This window comes from Elgaria multicarinata, chromosome 5 (assembly GCF_023053635.1).
Source record: "Elgaria multicarinata webbii isolate HBS135686 ecotype San Diego chromosome 5, rElgMul1.1.pri, whole genome shotgun sequence".
Classification (NCBI taxonomy): Eukaryota; Metazoa; Chordata; class Lepidosauria; order Squamata; family Anguidae; genus Elgaria; species Elgaria multicarinata.
Genome location: NC_086175.1, coordinates 130,273,441 through 130,293,699, shown reverse-complemented (window position 1 = coordinate 130,293,699; position 20,259 = coordinate 130,273,441). Strand labels below are relative to the sequence as shown.

Below are 20,259 nucleotides of genomic sequence, written 5' to 3'. Positions count from 1 at the left end.
ATTGCAAATCCTGGTTACTATGGGAATCTTGATTATATATATATATATATCAGCATTGTTTGCCAAAGTTGAGTCAAGCAAAGGAACGGATGGGCTGCTGGTGGTGGTGATTTGGCTACAGAAGAGGAGAGGGAAAAGAATGTGTATTCGCTAGGTTGGCCCTTGCTTTGCAAAGTATTGTGATGTTGACCTTAGGATTGCAACGGAAGGGTTTTCTATCAGATTGAGTGAGGTTTTGATGCTTTACTTCTTTGCTGGCTGCTTGTAGAAGACAGAGGAACAGAAATATGAAAAAGTGCTATCTTAAACCAAAACCAAACCTGAAAACAAAGTAAGTTTAAGAAAACTGATACAAACAATATATCAAATTTAGGTATAACTATGCTTATTACACTAAAATCATGTTAGTAGAAAATATTTTTAATCTTAAAGCAAATACATGCATTTAAGATTTAAACAAAATAGTCCACATACATCAAACATTAAACAAAAATCCCCAAACTCATTTCAACCATACAGGGATTTTTGTTTAATGTTTGTTATATGTGGACTATTTTGTTTAAATCTTAAATGTATGTATTTGCTTCTACTAATATGATTTTATTGTAATAAGCATAGTTATACCTAAATTTGATATACTGGTTGTAGAAGCCAGAGGCCCTTTCTACACCGTTGTTTTTCCCTGGGGTTGGCCCTGTGCGTCCAAATGACGTACAGGGGATCCCAGGGTCAACCGGGGACAACCCTGGGAAAATGGGTATTTCCTGGGTTTTCTGCGGTTCTGGGACCATCCCGGGACGTTTGGCCACCTGCCCTTGCTTCGTCCCGACTCCTCGCGAGTAAACACGAGGAGGCGGAAACGGGCATGGAGCACTTTGGGCCCATTGTGGGGGAGCAGGGTCGTATTTTTTTTTTTAAAAAAAAAACCACAGACATTTTTGTTGGAGAGCAATCCTTCCTCCAGGGATGTCGCACGCTGTGTGTGAATCCAGGGGGACAATCTCGCGAGCAGCATATCGCGAGATCCTCCCCCTCCCTCCCGGAAGGCCTGGTGGTGTAAAAAGGGCCAGTGTGAGCTGTCCAACAAACCTCTGCATCTTCCTCCAGCAGAAAAAAAATCAAACTTGTTCTGGGCAACCCAGGATACTAAGCAAAACTCCTCTTTGCGTAATTCAACAGAGTTCGTGGAACTGCCATTTCCCCCTTGCCAACAATGTGTCATGTATGCCTCTACTGCTCCAGCGTTGGGAGCAGGTGACGCAGGGAATCAATCAGAAACAGATTCTGATTCAGAAGATGCCAAGCCAGTGGGGGAGGACGTTCACACGGGAGAGCCTCCAGCTGCGAATGCGCCCCTCCCAGAGTCTGTCTCCTCAAGGCCAGATCCTATGCTTTCAGGAGACAGGGAGTCAACTTCCGGGGGTGAACATTCCAAAACATTACTGGACGCTAAGAATCACCGGAAGTTAAAACGTTCAGCGAGATTAGCAGCAAAGAGACAGTTGGGAGAGATTGCGTGAGAAGGCATCTACGCTCCCTCCTCCACCTTGAAGCTTGGGACATTTGAAAAGCCTTTTCTTTCCTTTGAACGGTCAATTGTTTTGCTTAGTTTGCATAGCGTTGCCTAAGGGGGATTTTCCCATAAAGGTGCCTAGTTTGTGTTACAGAAGTACTAATTGTTTGCAATAAAGCTTTGTGGATTGGCGTAGGAACTTTCCTTGGTTTTGACTCCTTAGGGACGCTTGAGCAGCTACAGCCCACGACACAATGACACCTACACATGTAGGTTTTCCGGGAAATTTTGAACTGGAAAATCTTTTGAGAAAACGTCCGGTGTAAATTTGCCTAATTTGCACTGGAACATTTTCTGGTGCCCTAAAGGGTAATCTAATTTGGCAAATTTATTTTACTTGTATTTAGTAAACAACAGAAAAAAAACCCTCCACATTGTTAATATTTTTGTTCCAAGTATTTGAACTGAAATACTGGAGGGAAAGCTTTAAAGCACACTGAATGAGACTTAAATGTTATATTATGCAGATTTTTTTTATTGGAATAGTTGTAAAAATGTTCGGAGAATAACATGTACTTCCCTGACATCATTTAAATTTAAGAAAAAAGCAAAGGTACTGGAAACGGTCAACACACTGATCAATTTTAGCAAACCAAAGAATTGTGCATGGTATGTTGACAACCGCTCCGTTACAATTTTGAAACTGCCAAGATTGCTTAATATTGTATTTCCAATTGGTATCCATTCACTCTTACTAATGAACTTATGAAACGGAACTATTCCTTCGTGAATTTTTTTTTTTTTTTTTGGCCTGACATCACTGGAAAAGTTTCTGGCCTACATCACTGATGACACCGGAACAGTGCTTGTGTCTCTGAGCATTGGAAGAGGATACCAAAACAATCAAGAAGAATGGAGGGAAATGGAAGAAAAGGCTTACCGATAAAATACGCCAGTAGTATCACCAGCGTGACCGAGATGATAATGGCACTCAAGGCGGCACATTTCCAAGTACAGTACTTATAGGGCTTCTTCAGGTTAAAGGCTGGCCTAGAAAATGTACTTCTGGGAAGAGGCCTAGGGGGAGGCGAATACACAGTGCTGGACGTCAGAGGATATCCTGGAGACGTTGTACAAAAGAGGGGAGAAGTGCCTCCTGGTTTGAACAGGAAGTGCCTGTGGAAAGAAAAAGAGAAGGAGAGAGAGAGAGGTTGCACGTGATCGATTCCCCGACACAGAAAACAAATGATGACGGTTTTAGGCCCAACAGCCTCGGTTAAAAGCAAGAACAAGGAACCAGTACCATGCATTGAAGAGGAAGAATTGGTTAAAGAAAGAAAGAAAGAAAAAAGAAGGAAAGGGGAAAAGGAAGAAATGAAATACAGACGTTAAACATAAAAAAAAAAAGTACGTGGCAACAGCACCGGAGCTATGCCCTGTCTCCCGAAGCAGGCTAATGCTGCAAATGAAATGAGATACTTTGAGCCCAAATTATCTAGATTCTATGCATGGGTGAACCCTGCACAGAGTGCATCGTGGAGGGTTACAGTTGTACGACTGCCCTTTTGTCACAGGGATTTTGCTTCTGCTGGACTTTCCGTGTCCCAGTGGCTGACTTGGACATAACTTCCCGTACACCAGTTTTAAAATCTCTTCACTGGCTGCCAATTAGTTTCTGGGAGGAGTCTAAAGTGTTGGTTATCACCTTTAAAGCCCTACATGGTTTGGGTCTAGGCTACCTGTGGGAACGCCTTCTCCTGTACAATCTGCCCCGCACACTCAGGTCTTCTGGGAAGAACTTCCTTCAGCCAGCCAAAACTAGGCTGTTCCCAGACTGTAGAATAGCCTGCCGGAGGAGATTCATCAACTTAACAGTCTCCTAGCATTTAAGAAAGCTATTAAGACTGATCTCTTCCGGCAGGCCTATCCAGTGGAATTTTAGGATGTTTTTAAAATGATTTTAGGATGTTTTAACAATGTATATTATGTTTTAATTCAGTTTTATGAATTTATTTTTACTGTTGTTCCCCGCCTCAATCAGAATGGAGAGGCGGGTAAAAAATAAATTTATTAGTATTATTATTACTACTACTACTACTACTACTACATGCAATCTGCCTCCTTAATGAGTCAACAAGCCCTGCACGTGGAAGGAGTTAGATGTCAACTTACCAATATGGGAATGAGCAGAAACAGTCACGGCAGTATCTGCAGATCCAAAGGTGGAACCCAACATTGCAAGGAAAATATGGGGATTCACAACCCCACATTGTCCCTCAAAACGTTAAAGTGAGCTTGGAGCAGGGGCACATGAGTAGGAAAGAATCAGTGGGCGGTGCTTATCCCACTGATCACTCCCTGTGGATGCCACCTAGCTGGGAGACTTAATAGTAGGGCTGTGCAAGCTTCGGATTCAGAATTTGGAAGCATGGTTGCCATTTTGTGTGGCATTCGTCATTTTCTGCACAGCCCTAGTGGGAAGAAGGGGGGAAAGTCCTACAGCTCCCAGCATGCATTGCAGCCAATCAGAGAGAAGCATTCTCCTTGGCAATCATGGACTAAGCCTGTGAGTGATGCTGTGTCCTTTGGAGAGTGATGGACTAAGCCTTTACTTTAGATTGAGTGAGCCCTATGAGATATAGATATATATATACACACACACATACTAGAGTATCTCTCCTCCGACTCCTCCTCCCTGCTGAATTTCTTATTTGCATGCCAAAAGTGGGAGTGGCACTACTGCTGCTCTACTAGAGTATATACCTGTAGTTTTCAGAGTATCAGTTTCTATTCTCTAAATAATAATAATAATAATAATAATAATAATAATAATAATAATATTTCTTACCCGCCTCTCCCTTTGGATCGAGGCAGGAAACAACATTAGTACAACAAATCAACACAAAAATTCTTGATTTCACATTCATCTGGGTAAGCCTGCCAGAAAAGGCTAGTCTTTAAAGCTGTCTTAAATTCAGATAGAGAGAGTTAATTTTACGAATCTCCTTCGGCAGGCCATTCCACAGTCTGGGGGCAACAGAAGAAAAGGTCCTCTGGGTAACAGTTGTCAGCCAAAACAGTTGTCAGTTTTGACTGACTGAAGTAAGTTCTTCCCAGAGGACCTGAGTGTGCGGGGTGGACTGTATGGGAGAAGGCGATCCCGCAGGTAACCTGGACCTAAACCATGTAGGGCTTTAAAGGTGATGACCAACACTTTGTACTTTGCCCGGAAACTAATTGGCAGCCAGTGGAGTGATTTTAATGTTGGGGTAATATGTTCCCCCCTAGATGTACTGGTGACCAAGCTGGCTGCCATATTTGACGCTTTACTCAATGTGTCGAGTTGTAGGACTCCCCCCGCCTTTTCCTACTAGGGCTATGCAGAAAATGGCAGATCCCACACAAAATGACTGCCATACTTCAGAATTCTGAATCCGAATCCAAATCTTGCACAGCCCTACTTAATAGGGAATTTGCAGGGAAGAACCCTTGAACACGGGAAGGGTCAAGAGATTTTACCCTGCTAATTCCCCCCTAAAAGGGCCCTCTCCTTGTATTTGCATGACCTCCTGGTTGCCACAGTGACCTCCTTGCAGAACTTCCCTCAGGCGTGTGTCAGAAAACAGAGCTAAAATAGGCCAGTAATATATGGCCTAATGTCGCAAGTATTATGCACACCGTGGGTTGTTATCCAATGTTAGTCCTACTTGGAGTACTTAAAAAAATGGTTTGCACTGCAAAGCTGCAGGTAGACTGGTAATTTAATAAACTGTTAGTTAATAATAACCATTATTTATTTCATTTACATCCTGCCTTTCTTCTACGAAACCCAAGATTGCCTTCAAAGCCTTTGTGTGCTGCCTCCCATTCTGATATTGACCTGTTCTGCATCTGCTTAGTCTAAGCAAGGCTGGTGTAGCATATGCCTTCAAGATCTTAGCCCTGGGGTCAGACGAGTAATAAGCTGTTATGAATTAAATGTAGTCTGATAATTGTACTAATAAGTTATTATTTCTTAAAGGGTGTGTCTTACTGAGAGGGGCACCGTCCCACCCCACCCCAGTGGGCACAATACAATACATTCCATTTTCCCTGGGTAAAAATAAACATTGGAAGAAGTGCTGTTGAAGGAGAGCAGTCATAATTGTCAAAAGGCATGAAGACATTTCCCCCTAAGTTCATACAACAAACCTGGAAATCCTCAGGTTAGGACATTGAAACCATCTCAAAATGAAATGCAAAGCAAACCTAATGGTATGCCTTAGCTTGTTAAGCTGCTACCGCTCGCTCTGTGTTAGTGAAATGATTTCCAAGGTGTCAGGAGGGAGCCAATGAAATGCTATGGATCAGCATATTAACGAGGCTGCCATTAATATGTACAGGACAATTTGTGTTCCGTATACTCAAGTACCTCATTGTTTTCATTACACCCTTCCCTTGAGGGGGAGGAGAAAGGAAAAGAGGGGCGGGGTCAGATCATTCAAGACAGGAAGTGGGGGGGAAATATGAGATCATTTGTCATGCAAGGATCAGCGAGTGACGGCACAATTAAAACAGGAAAGACCACGTTAAGTGTCAACGTACCCATCATTGTAAGCACCATCATGTCGGGAGGAGGTGAGAATATCCATCTCAATGAGGTTGTCGTGCAATGTCTCTAGGAATGTCTGCTTTGCTATGTTTCTACATACATATGGAAACATGAATGAAGCCAAGTGAGACATGCATCAATGAAGTGTGACCTCATAAACCCACAATGGTTATAGTGCAGCTGTGCATGGAATTAGAATGATGGGTCACTTATTCATATGTATAGCATGTTACAACATATACATATACAGCATTTGTGAATGTTCGGTTCCATATATACATAGATCTATCCTATATATGCATACACACAAGAAAATGTGTACGTACGTTACAGTGAATATCTAACACTTGGTGCAGGTGGACATTCACATCTCAATACTGACAATCCTACACAAATTTTGCAAATACTGAAAATTCCCCCCAGTGAATGTTGATGATCACACATGGCTATACTCAGCAGCATTATCTCTGAGTTTTCAGACATTCACGGAATTAGACTGGGAGTATCAACAGTCACAGGGAAATGCCGGCATTCATCAGGTTTTGGACAATCAATGCAACGTATATAACTATATCTATATCTACAAACACACACTCAACCGTGGGCATCTATTTATACATAAAAAGTAAGTTATCTGATGTCTGTGTTCACATTTCATGGCTTTCTATGCTTCCAACTTAGCTGTCCAGAGCCATCACACATGAATCTATCTGATCTACTGGACATCTTAATTTCGCACAGCAAGCGTCCCCAGTAATGAGTCTGTCTCAGTGGGTGCGCCAGCTACAAGACGGAATATGCCAGTCAATAATCCTCCTAGAAACCATTTCTTCACAGATCTCAGATAAGAATTCAATCAGGCTGAATCTCATTCTCTTTCTTCTTTTAGTTACATTTCACGTTGCAGTTCCAAACTGAATAGTTAACAATCAAGAGCATCCCCTGATATTCTTACCTTGTATCACTGGAACATGTATTTCGAAAGACATTTAAGAGTCACAATTATGTTTTCTCGGTTTCCCCTCTAAATGTATACAGTTCAGGACCCATTGGTACCAATTCATTTTATCCAGAACAAGAGGCAGACAACATAATTGGGCATTATGTGTATCCTGCAGATCACCATCCTTGAACTCATCTGTCAATCTTTGATTTGCTTACAAATTCTGAAACCGATGCCAATTGAAAACAAGTCAACAACTTCCACCCCTGGCAAGGTCAGGAGCTCTTGATTATCCTTCTTTCATCCAAGAACAAGGGATCACATAAACAGGGCTATCATAACTGATATATAGATGTTGTTGGAGGAGGAAGATTCCCTACAGTGGTGGTTTTCCAGCTTCCTAACTTTAGGGAACATGTCTCCTGTCCCCAGAAAGCCACCGGTTATCTCAGCATCTGCCACTGCATTTTCCGTCTTATGGAATCTTCCTATCCAGGTTTACCAAAACATATAAATAGGACCGCATGTTACACCTCCACGCTGCGATCTTCAGTGCTAACAATCCATCTACAATGGGTCTCTCAACGGGCTGGAACACTGACATACTGAAGGACCCTCTTGTCATACAAAGGGTGGCTCTAAATAAGATTATTGTTTTAAAACTTTCATTCCATTATTTGTGTTATTATGAGCAAAGACAGATATTTTCCCTTGTCAAACCATCGAACATTAAAATGGAATTTGACCTGGAATTGTAATTCGAATTCTGAGGCACAGACTAGAGAAGGGAGACATTGTCCTTTGGGCACTGTTATCATTTTCAGCTTACAGGATGTGGCATAAAACCAGTGAGCGTTTTTGCAACAGAAGCTGAATTCAGGTAGCACCTTGAATTGAAGATACCTTTGGTCCAAGGGCTCATCTCCACCAAGCAGGATATTCCACTATGAAAGTGGTATGAAAGCGGTATAAAAAAGGCAAGAGCCACACTACTGCTTTATTGTGGTATTGAAGTGCACTGACAACTGTTGGGGCCCATAGACACAGACCATATACCACTATCATACCTCTTTCATTGTGCAATATCCAGCTTGGTGTAGATGTGCCATGGGCCCTAACAGTTGTCAGTGCACTTCAGTACCACTATAAAGCAGTAGTGAAGATCCTGCAGTGCACTTCAATACCGCTATAAAGCAGTAGCGTGGCTCCTGCCTTTTATATACCGCTTTCATAGTGGAATATCCTGCTTGGTGCAGATGACCCCCAAGGCTCTTTCCATACACCTGAAATTGCAACACTCTATAAAGTGCCCTCGGATTTTTGCATGGCAGTGGTTCCATCTACCCTTGCAAAGGTGACGAGTAATGATTTTGTTCAACCTCCCGTACCTTCCCCAGCCTTTGTTTGCAAGGGGAATCTCTGACAGCGTAAACATAGGATGACCATATGAAAAGGAGGACAGGGCTCCTGTATCTTTAACAGGTGCATACAAAAGGGAATTTCAGCAGGTGTCATTTGTATATATGGAGAACCTGGTGAAATTATTATTATTATTATTATATTTATTTGTATCCCGCCTTTTGCCCAATGCTGGGCCTCAAGGCGGCCTTACAAAGTTTAAAATATACATGGGGGGGGGGGAGGGAAACAAAACCATAAACAATTAAAAAAAATACACAACAAAATTATAAAACATTAACATAGATGGAGGGCTGGATTACTCTCCAAAGGCCTGCTTGAACAAGAAAGTTTTAGCCTGCTTCCGAAAGCCCATCAAGGAGGAGGCCAGCCTAGCTTCCCCAGGAAGAGAGTTCCAGAGCACCGGAGCAGCCAACGAGAAGGCCCTCTCCCATGTTCCCACCAAGCGTGCCTGTGAAGAAGGTGGGACTAAAAGAAGGGCCTCTCCAGAAGATCTCAAAGTACGGGCAGGCTCATAGGGGAGAATACGTTCTTTCAAATAACCTGGACCCGAACCATATAGAGCTTTATAGGTCATAACCAGCACTTTGAATTGTGCCCGGAAACAGACTGGAAGCCAGTGGAGCTGTTTTAACAGGGGAGATGTCTGCTCCCTGTAATCAGCCCCGGTCAACAATCTGGCTGCAGCTCTTTGAACCAGCTGGAGTTTCCGAACACTCTTCAAAGGCAGCCCCACGTAGAGCGCGTTACAGTAATCTAATCGGGATGTAACTAAGGCATGTGTCACCGTGGCCAGGTCCGACATCTCTAGGAACGGGCGCAGCTGGCGCACTAGCTTTAACTGTGCAAATGCACTCCTGGCCACCGCCGAAACCTGGGCATCCAGGCTCAGGGCTGAATCCAGAAGCACACCCAAGTTGCGGACCTGCGTCTTCAGGGGGAGTGTAACCCCATCCAACACAAGCTGAATCCCTATTCCCTGATCTGCCTTTCGACTGACCAGGAGCACCTCTGTCTTATCTGGATTGAGCTTCAATTTGTTCGCCCTCATCCAATCCATTACTGCCAACAAACAGCGGTTTAGCACAGAAACTGCTTCCTTGGAATTGGGTGGAAAGGAGTAGTAGAGTTGGGTGTCATCAGCGTACTGGTGGCACCGCACCCCATAACTCCGGATAACCTCTCCCAACGGTTTCATGTATATGTTAAATAGCATGGGAGACAAAACAGAGCCCTGAGGGACTCCACAGGCCAATGGCCAAGGAGTCGAACAGGACTCCCCCAGTACCACCTTCTGGGTCCGTCCATCCAGGAAGGAATGGAGCCACTGTAAAACAGTGCCTCCAAGACCCATCCCAGCAAGGCGGCCCAGAAGGATACCATGGTCGATGGTATCGAACGCCGCTGAGAGGTCCAGCAGAACCAGCAGGGACACACTCCCCCTGTCCAGTTCCCGGCGAAGATCATCCACCAAGGTGACCAAAGCTGTTTCTGTCCCATAACCAGGCCTGAAGCCAGATTGAAATGGATCTAGATAATCCGTCTCATCCAGGAATCCCTGGAGTTGGGAGGCCACCACACGCTCCAATACCTTGCCCAAAAATGGGATGTTGGAGACTGGCCGGTAGTTATCCAATACAGTGGGGGCCAAGGAGGGCTTTTTCAGTGTGGGTCTTACCACTGCCTCCTTCAAACAGGCTGGGACCTTTCCTTGGCGAAGGGAGGCATTGACCACTCCACTTACCCACTCAGCCAGTCCCCCTCTGGCAGCTTTTATAAGCCAGGAAGGGCAAGGATCTAGTATACACGTGGTGGCTCTCACCAATCCAAGGACCCTGTCCACATCATCGGACTGTGCAAATTGAAAGGTATCCAATAATACTGGACAAGCAGGTGCCAAAGTTACATCCACTGGATCTGTATCAACAATAGCATCCAAGTCAGAGCGGATCCGAGCGATTTTGTCTGCAAAGTGCTGGGCGAATTGGTCACAACAGGCTGTTGAAAGGTCTGAAATCACTTTTTGGGGGCCAGAGTGTAGAAGGCCCCTGACCACCCGAAACAGCTCTGCTGGACGGCTCTTTGCAGACGCAATAGTGGCAGAGAAAAAAAGTTTTTTCGCTGCCCGAATTGCCACAGAGTAGGCCTTCAGATAGGCTCTAGCCTGTGTTCGATCAGATTCATTCAGAGTTTTCCGCCAACGTCGCTCTAGCCTCCGTCTCACTCGTTTCATTGCTGCCAGCTCACTGGAAAACCAGGGGGCTGGTGTGGCTCCACAACGTGAGAGAGGGCGCTCAGGAGCAATCGTGTCCACTGCCCTGGCCATCTCTGTATTCCAGAGATCAACCAGGGCATCGACAGAATCACCTGCCGAGGCAACAGGAAAATCCCCAAGAGCCATCAGGAAACTATTTGGATCCATCAGCCTCCTGGGGCGGACCATCTTAATCGGTCCTCCACCCCTGCAGAGGTTCTGAGTGCCAGCAAGTCTAAACCCCACCAGGTAGTGATCTGTCCATGACAACGGAACTATATAAAGTTCCTCCACTCTCAGATCCCTGTCACCCCATCCAGCACAGAAAACAAGGTCCAAAGTGTGCCCAGCAACATGGGTGGGGCCAGATACTACTTGGGACAGACCCATAGTTGTCATGGCGGACATGAAGTCCTGAGCCGCTCCCGACAGGGCAGCCTCAGCATGGATATTGAAATCCCCCAGAACAACAAGCCGTGAGGACTCCAACACCAAATTTGAGACTATCCCGGCTAGCTCAGGAAGGGAGACTGTTGAACAGCGGGGTGGACGGTACACCAACAGAATCCCTATTCTATCCTGGGCACCCACCTTCAGATACACACATTCGAACCCTGCAGACTGTGGGACAGGGCACCTGGTCAGGGGGATGGAATCCCGATAGACCACTGCCACTCCACCTCCCCGCCCTCCAGGCCTTGTTTGCTGCTCGACAGAGAACCCTGGTGGGCAAAGCTGAGAGAGATTAACTCCCCCAGCTTCATCCAACCAGGTCTCTGTGATACAGGCCAGGTCGGCATGCTCATCCAGGATCAAGTCCTGGATAGCAGTTGTTTTCCCATTAACCGACCTGGCGTTCACCAGCAGCAATTTCAACCCAGGAGGTCTGTTGCCAGGGCCATCTAAATTATTTGAATGTCCTCTTCACCACACCAGTTAAAGCTGCAGGTGCCCCGCCTTCTTTTAAACCTGGTCACTCTAGTATAGCTCCTGTACCTTTAACTGTTGTGATGAAGACGGAATTTCACTAGGTTCTCCATATATACAAATGACACCTGCTGAAATTCCCTTTTCTACGCAACTGTTAAAGATACAGGAGCCCTGTCCTCCTTTTCATATGGTCACCCTAGTAAACCCTGGCACTTGATCTCAGGAAGAGAAACATGATTCACATATATAGCTTTGAAGTCAAGCAGCTGAACCTGCATGAACCAACACACAGGCCTTGAAAACGGTTTAAAACCAATGCTGTTGTATCTGTTGTTTTCTTGTGTTCTCCAAGAATGTGGGAGAAGTTGTATGTCAAGATGAAAGCAATAAAGCAGAGCTTTTGATGGACAAGCCAACAAGTGGGGTAGCAGCTAGGATAGAAATACGAATTTATCAGTAGTTAAAATCCCATATAAAATTGTGGTGTGTGGTGTGTTTTTTTTACAATGGAATTGTACATTTTAGTGGGAAATTGCCAATATAAAATGAGATAGGGTGTTGGGTTATATAATGTTTAATGGAAGTGCCAATAACAGAATAAAAACAAGAAAGGGGCAGAGGGAGGGGAAGCAGCCCCAGAAAATGCAAAAAGTAAAAAGAAAGGAGAGAGGAAAGCTTCAAAACAGTGCTGAGAATAATGGTATTATTCTTGAAATTCTAACATGTTAAGAAAGTCTTTGGGGAGCAATGTTTCTTGAATTTATGTCTTTCAGAAAGCTTTCTCCTAAGTTAGGGACTAGATGTGATGAACGGCAGGACCAATGCCAAAGCAGCAAAGGCGTTCTAGCTGCCCCTCTCATTCCGTGTCAGATGTATTAACAGAAAGCTACGATGTGTGGTCAACATGTGATGACCACACGTTACCACAAGTTACGGCTGAGAGGAGGGGGGATGTGACGCACCGTTGCTGTTTCGTGGCATCTGGTTCTAGACTTTTTGTTGTTGTTGTATGATTTTAGGGCAAAATCTTTCTTTAAAACAATACCTTAGGAGTAAGCTTTTCAGAAAAACACAGCCTAAAGTAATATTTGGCTACTAGGAGGAGGGCTTTCTCCGCTGTGGCACCCCAGTTGTGGAATGAGCTCCCCAGAGAGGTCTGCCTGGCGCCTACACTGTACTCCTTTCATCGCCAGCTGAAGACCTTTTTATTCTCTCAGTATTTTAACACTTAATTTTAACTTAAATTTAAATTTTACTGTTCTAACTCTGTATTTTAATCTTATATCAATTTTGCTGTGTGGTTTTATCCTGGTTGTGCTTTTTATACTGTATTTTGTATTTGTGCTTCTAACCTCTTGGTTGTTTTATTATGGTTTTAATTTTTATGAACCGCCCAGAGAGCTTCGGCTATTGGGCGGTATAAAAATGTAATAAATAAATAAATAAATAAACAAACATTTGCACCCAAGAAATGCTTTTTCTCGATCTAGCAGAAGGCTAGATGAAGCAATAGGGGTGGAGACTAGAACACAAGAGGTGGACATCTCTTAAGATATACGACTGAACACAAGTAAGAGCCGATTTTCGGACCTACTCTGGGTGATCCTGCTGTCTGAGAAATCTTAACTTCTCAGCCGCCCACCGCACAATGCTAGCCAGCTCTTTCAAGAGGTGCTTAATTGAGATCTTGGGGCCCAGACTGCAGAATCCTTGAAGGTTCACTGTGACCAACTGGTGTTGCATTTTGCAGATAATGCCACAACAGATGGATGTAGGGTAAGGCACTGTCTGGCTCTGTTATTTTGGATATGTTTTTAGCGTATGCAACCTCAGGATGCACATAAGCTACTTGTGAAATTGAGTCCTTCCACCTGTGTTCTGGACTCTCGCCCATCTGGGCTTTTGTAGCTGAGATGGGCAAGAGGATTTTGATTTCAGAAGCAGTACGTGCTTCTTTGCAGGAAAGAACGATGCCTGCTGCCCACAGTGGTCTCTGTTATTTTCACAATAACAGTGACCACTGACTGAACAGCAGATATCTGTGTTCTTTGAACAGCCCCTGCCATGTGAATAAATAAAGCCTTAAATGGTTTGGGATCAAAGTACTTGAAGGACCATCTTCACCCATACCAGCCTGCCCGCACTCATTTGCCCACCTGAGAGAGCAGATACCGTATTTCTTTGATTGTAAGACGCCATCGATTGTAAGACGCACACTAATTTCAGTACCACCAGCAGAAAAAAAAACCCTAAGACACACCCGCGATTCTAAGACGCACTCTGTTTTTAGAGATGTTTATAATGGGGGCAAAAAGTGCGTCTTAGAATCGAAGAAATAGGGTAGGTGGTCAAAACTTATGTGAGAGAGCCTTCTCTGCAATGGCCCCACATCTCTGGAATAAGCTCCCATGGGTGGTCCGCTAAGGCCATTTCTACACCTGCCTTTTCCCCCGGGATCATCCCGGGATCATTCCTGTGCATGCAAATGCCACACAGGGGATCCCGGGAGAAGGCAGGGACAATCCATCCCTCCATTTTCCTGGGATAATCCTTCGGTGTAGAAAGGGCCTAGATCCCATCATTGCATGCTCTTAAAGACTTGAAAACATATGATTTTACTCTGGCCACATATGATTTTACTCTGGCCTTCTCCTGATAAGTTTGACATTTTTTTAGTGTTTTTATTGTGTTTTTATATTTTAATACTGCATCAGTTTTAGTCTGTGTTTTGTTGTTGTATGCTACCTTGGGTGGGCTCTTGCCCTGAAAGGCAACCGAGGAATATTTTAAATGAATAATAGTGTATACAGCATCAGACTAGGACTAGGGATCGAATTCCCACTCAGTCATGAACCTTACTGGCAGGTTTTAGGCCAGTCATCACCTCTTAGGATAAAACCAAGATTTTGGCAACCAGCTTGATTGATAACTGGCAAATAGAGGGAGAAAACGTGGAGGCAGTGACAGACTTTGTATTTCTGGGCGCAAAGATTACTGCAGACGCTGACTGCAGCCAGGAAATCAGAAGACGTTGACTTCTTGGGAGGAGAGCAATGACAAATCTCGATAAAATAGTTAAGAGCAGAGACACCACACTGACAACAAAGGTCCGCATAGTTAAAGCAATGGTATTCCCCGTAGTAACCTATGGCTGCGAGAGCTGGACCAGAAGGAAGGCTGAGCGAAGGAAGGTAGATGCTTTTGAACTGGGGTGTTGGAGGAAAATTCTGAGAGTGCCTTGGACTGCAAGAAGATCCAACCAGTCCATACTCCAGGAAATAAAGCCAGACTGCTCACTTGAGGGAATGGTATTAAAGGCAAAACTGAAGTACTTTGGCCACATAATGAGAAGACAGGATACCCTGGAGAAGAGGCTGATGCTAGGGAAAGTGGAAGGCAAAAGGAAGAGGGGCCGACCAAGGGCAAGATGGAGGGATGATATTCTGGAGGGGACAGACTTGACCTTGGGGGAGCTAGGGGTGGCAACGGCCGACAGAAAGCTCTGGCGTGGGCTGGTCCATGAAGTCACGAAGAGTCGGAAGCGACTGAACGAATAAACAACAAAACCTCACACTACTGAAGGTAGGATAAAAAGAAGAGGGGTAACCACATTCACTGGCCTCAGTTCTGTGGAGGAAGGGCAGGATAAAATGGTGATGTAAGCAGGATGGATAAAAATCAATGATTTTTTAAAAAATAAAATAATTTTTTTTTTATTTAAATTGAATTTTTTTAAAATTTAAATCGGATGTTTATTTTAATAAAATGCTTTTTGAGGAAAACTCTATCTAAAAATAGTTTTCTATTTAAGATACATTATAGTCCAAAGGTAATTCATCATGAAATAAGGATTAGTTTTTAATTATGTAGCATGAGGCTGTATATTCATGCAACGTTTAAATTTTTTGGTAAAGGAATTCCATTAATCCATTCAGGTAATGATTATTTTTCTCCTTCCAATAAAGTACAGCAGAAAAGTTGTCCAAATATGAATGATTAACCTATTAGGAGAGAGTTCACCTCGCAATAATTTCATAATTATCTATCTATGATGTGTTTCTAATAGTATAACCAAATCAGTATTTTTTGATACAACTGTAAAACTAATCTGAAAATTGTTATTCTAAAAATGAAACCTTCATCTGGTTGTAAATATTAAGATTATGCCAGCGAGAACGAGTCTTTGGTAACTCTTGAGTTGTGTAAAATATGTATTAAGCTTATAGCGAAGAGTGCACTTTTGGGGGGGTGGGGGAAGTCACATGATTAAATCGAGTCTTTCTGAGTAGTGATTTAAATCAAATCTACCCTGGATGAAAGTATAAATATTTGGATGGAACCACAGTTTGTCACAAACCATGAACGGAAACTTTTCCATCTCTTCCCCTTGTGCAGAAAGAAGGGAGAGAGGAGATAAGCGAGTTCGTGGTCAAGCATATAATAAACTACAGCTTGTTGTTACGTCAGTTGACCCATTGAGAAACCTCTTATCCCGCTACGGAGGAGGGAAGATCTCGCGTTGTGTTTAACGTGAGATCCCTCCTCCGTTTACACGTGAGGCACGACGACCTCAGAAGGAGAGGCGTTGCGTCCGCCATTTTGTTTACTTTTAAAGGGGCAGCAGTGCACGAACGCTCGTGCGCAAAAGGTAAGATTTTTTTTAAAAAATTTAATTACTTTCCCTGCTCCCCTCACCCTACCCCCGATGGGCGCAGCGCTCCTCCGGGCTCCTCGTGAGGAATCGCACGGAGCTGGGTCAACCTGCGTCACCCGGACACACGTTCCACGGTTTCGGGCTCAGCCCGGGACTGTGTAAAAGCTGGGGCCAAAGTGGAGGGTGAGATCCCAGGGCAAAGGAGGGATCATCCCTCCCTGATCCCAGGAACTCCTGTGCATCATGTGGATGCACAGGGACAATCCCGGGGTTCACCCCGGGATAAAGCCCTGTCTAGCTATGGCCCTAGTTGCACTCAAAGCTGTCAATATGATTTAAGACTAGGGGCTCATCTGCACCTTGCAAGATATTGCACTATGAAAGCGGTATATGGCAGGAGCCACATCAAGCAGGGTATAGCAGTATGAATGTAGTATATGGTGTGTGTCAATGGGCCCCAATAGTTGTCAGCGCACTTCAATACCGCTATACAGCAGTAGCGTGGCTCCTGCCTTTTATACACCGCTTTCATAGTGGAATATCCTGCTTGGTGTAGACGTGCCCTATGTTATGAAAATTACAGTAAGAGGTTGTTATTGTTGTTTCCTAATAGTATGGATGGAGGAATGAAGAGAAACACCAAGAGGGAGCAAGTTGCACGTGAACTACTCTAGAAACGCTCCACCAGGAGAAGCAATCCACCATCAAGGATGCTCATGCAATAAAGTGTCACTACAACTGGCTAAAGAAAACAAGCACCGTGTTATCTATGCTTATCAACCAGATGCCTTTAGGAAGCCCACAATCTGGTCAGGAAGGCAACATCCCTCTGCTGTCCTTTGATCCCGAGATACTGGTATTCAGCGATGTACTGCCTCTTAACCTGGCGACGGCCAGTGTGGTGTAGTGGCTAAAGTGTTGGACTGGGAGTCGGGAGATCATAGAATCATAGAATAGCAGAGTTGGAAGGGGCCTACAAGGCCATCAAGTCCAACCCCCTGCTCAATGCAGGAATCCACCCTAAAGCATCCCCGACAGATGGTTATCCAGCTGCCTCTTGAAGGCCTCTAGTGAGGGAGAGCCCACCACCTCCCTAGGTAACTGATTCCATTGTCGTACTGCTCTAACAGTCAGAAAGTTTTTCCTGATGTCCAGCTGGAATCTGGTTTCCTTTAACTTGAGCCCATTATTCCGTGTCCTGCATTCTGGGCGGATCGAGAAGAGATCCTGGCCCTCCTCTGTGTGTTTTTAAGTGTTTAAAGAGTGCTATCATGTCTGCCCTCAATCTTCGCTTCTCCAGGCTAAACCTGCCCAGTTCTTTCAGTCTCTCTTCATAGGGCTTTGTTTCCAGACCCCTGATCATCCTGGTTGGATGATCTGGGTTCTAGTCTTCACTCAGCCATGGAAACCTGCTGGGTGACTTTGGGCCAATCACAGACTCTCAGCCCAGCCTACTTCACAGGGTTGTTGTTGTGAGGATAAAATGGAGAGGAGGATTATGTACGCCGCCTTGGGTTCCTTGAAGGAAAAAAGGTGGGATATAAATGCAATAATAATAATAATAATGATGATGATGTCTGAAGGCAGTGCTGTTTGAATTTAGTAGCTTTAAGCAAACAGCACACAAGCACAGAAGCTTGCACAAGATGCAAAATACAACATCTTGAGGACCTCAGGTTTATTTTATTTTTAACAAGCTTGATTTGTAACCATTGTGGCTTCAAAGATAGACTTGAATGCATGGACCACATTGGCGACATTGAAAGCTGAGTGATACTGACTCAGAACATGTGTTTATTTAGTGCTATACTGTGGGATCCGATGGGCTGTGATCCAAGGTCTCAGTCAGAAGTTCCCCCTCTCCAGTTTTTCTAACCTACCCATTTTAGCTGGAGATGCTGATAACTGGACTTATAGAAACTTAAGAACAGCCATGCTGGATCAGACCATGGGTCCATCTGGTCTAGCATTCTGTTCCCACAGTGGCCAACGGGTTTCCGGTCAGTGGTTGACCGGAAACTCATCAACAGTACATGAGTGCAACAGCACTCTCCCGTCCATGTTCCCCAGCAACAGGTGTACACAGGCATATTACCTCTGATATTGGAGGTAGTATATAGCCATCAGGACTAGTAGCCATTGATAGCCTTATCTAACCCTCTTTTGGAAAGGCATCAGAGAAATATTTGAATAAATTAAAGGGGCCAAAGTGGATAGGGAGACATTTTTCTCACTCTCTCAAAATACTAGAACCCGGGGTCATCCCATGAAGCTGATTGGTGGGAGATCCGGGACAAATAAAAGGAAGGTCTTCTTCACACAGCACAGAGTTAAATTATGGAACTCACTACCACAAGATGTAGTGATGGCCACCAATTTGGATGGCTTTAAAAGGGGGTTGAATGAATTCCTGGAGGCGGAGGCTGTCAATGGCTACTAGCCCTGATGGTTGTGTGCTATCTCCAGTATTCGAGACAGTAAGCCTGTGTGCTCCAGTTGCTGGGGAACATGGGCGGGAGGGTGCTGTTGCACCATGTCCTGCTGTGTTGGTCCCTGGCCGATGGCTGGTTGGCCACTTTGTGAACAGAGTGCTGGACTAGATGGACCCTCGGTCTGATCCAGCAGGGCACTTCTTATGTTCTTATGATATTCCAGGAGCTCAGCTACCCACATGTCTACATCATAGTATGGGGGACAAGATCTACTAAGAAGATCAAGACAAGATCTCACCCGCCCTCCCCCGTGCCACCCACCCTGCCGTCCTTCGCCCTCCCCTCTCTTCCCCCCCCCCCCGCCGATGGGCACAGCGCTCCTATGAGTGCTGTGCCAGGCAGGTCCGCGGCTTTTCGCTGCTCCTCGCGAGTAAGCGAGGAGCCACGAAAAGCCGCGGAACTCGCTAGACGTTCCCCAGCTCCGGCCTGAGGCCGGAGCTGGGGAAAAAGCGCGCCATAAGCGCATTGGCTTATGGCGCGTTGAAGGAGGCCTCAGCGCGGCCTGCCTCCGGATTCCCCTGTGCGTCATCTGGACGCACAGCAGGGAAACCGGGTCAGAAGGTGCGCTAAGGCCTCGTCTAGTAAGGCCCTAAGACCCTGGAAAGCAACTGCCAGTCACAGCAGAGGGCAATGGACTACATGGACAAATAGTCTGATTGGTATAAAGCAACTTTCTAATGATCTGGGGAGAGGGGGCTGGGGGGACAGAACCCCAAATTAGAGCTGTTTAGATGTGCTCATAGATGCTGTATAAATTTGCAGCAATTTCTGAAAATGTTCTGCTTGGGTTTAAAAGCGATGGAGCTCCTTACAAGCAATAAAGACCAACCTGTAACATGCAATTATCTAAAGGCAGAACGAGGGAAGATAGATGTGGCAAACGAACTCAGGGGCGGGGGGGAGGGATGGGGGAAAGACTAGTGGAAAACGATGCTAATTGAGTGATGTGGTGCTTTGCAGGGTTCCAGGCTTACTGGAGCAATATTTTAGGAAGAGCAAAACACAGCCAACGACGTCTCCCCCATTATATCTTAACAAGATCAAGTTCTCCCGCGATGTAGACTACAATTATACTCGCTGCGATCAGCACAGCCAGGAGGCTAAATCTTTTCAATATATTGACTGATTTCAGTTTCTTAAATAGGATATTGATTTATTCTGCTTCGGGGGAAGAAACTATACAGAAGAGCATACGCACACGTAAGCCCATTTTGAATTTATGTTTCTCATTCCCGTTTTAAATGGGGGGAAATAGCCTTACAAGCTACTGTTAATGCCGATGATATTTTCAAACTGCGGAAGACGACTGCGGGGCAATTTCCTCTTCTCTTCGTCCAAGCAAAAACGCATCAGGAATAAGCTATGCAGCTGCTATGAAAAAAAACACGAAAGAAAAACTAAACTTAAGTCCCCCACTGAAAGCAAGAAAGCATTGAAACCCCCATTGCGTCCAGTTCTGGGCT

The 20,259-nt window shown here is 44.8% G+C and overlaps 1 protein-coding gene across 1 annotated transcript in view; it reads right to left on the bottom strand.

Moving 5' to 3' along the window:
* TENM4 (teneurin transmembrane protein 4) overlaps positions 1-20,259 on the bottom strand; it is a 478,872-nt gene that overhangs the window by 279,849 nt on the left and 178,764 nt on the right. Inside the window, exons 5-6 of the mRNA XM_063127306.1 lie at positions 6,098-6,196; positions 2,454-2,689 (exon numbers count right to left, since the gene is read on the bottom strand). Coding sequence (XP_062983376.1) covers positions 2,454-2,689; positions 6,098-6,196 — 335 coding nt within the window. The remainder of the gene's footprint in view (positions 1-2,453; positions 2,690-6,097; positions 6,197-20,259) is intronic.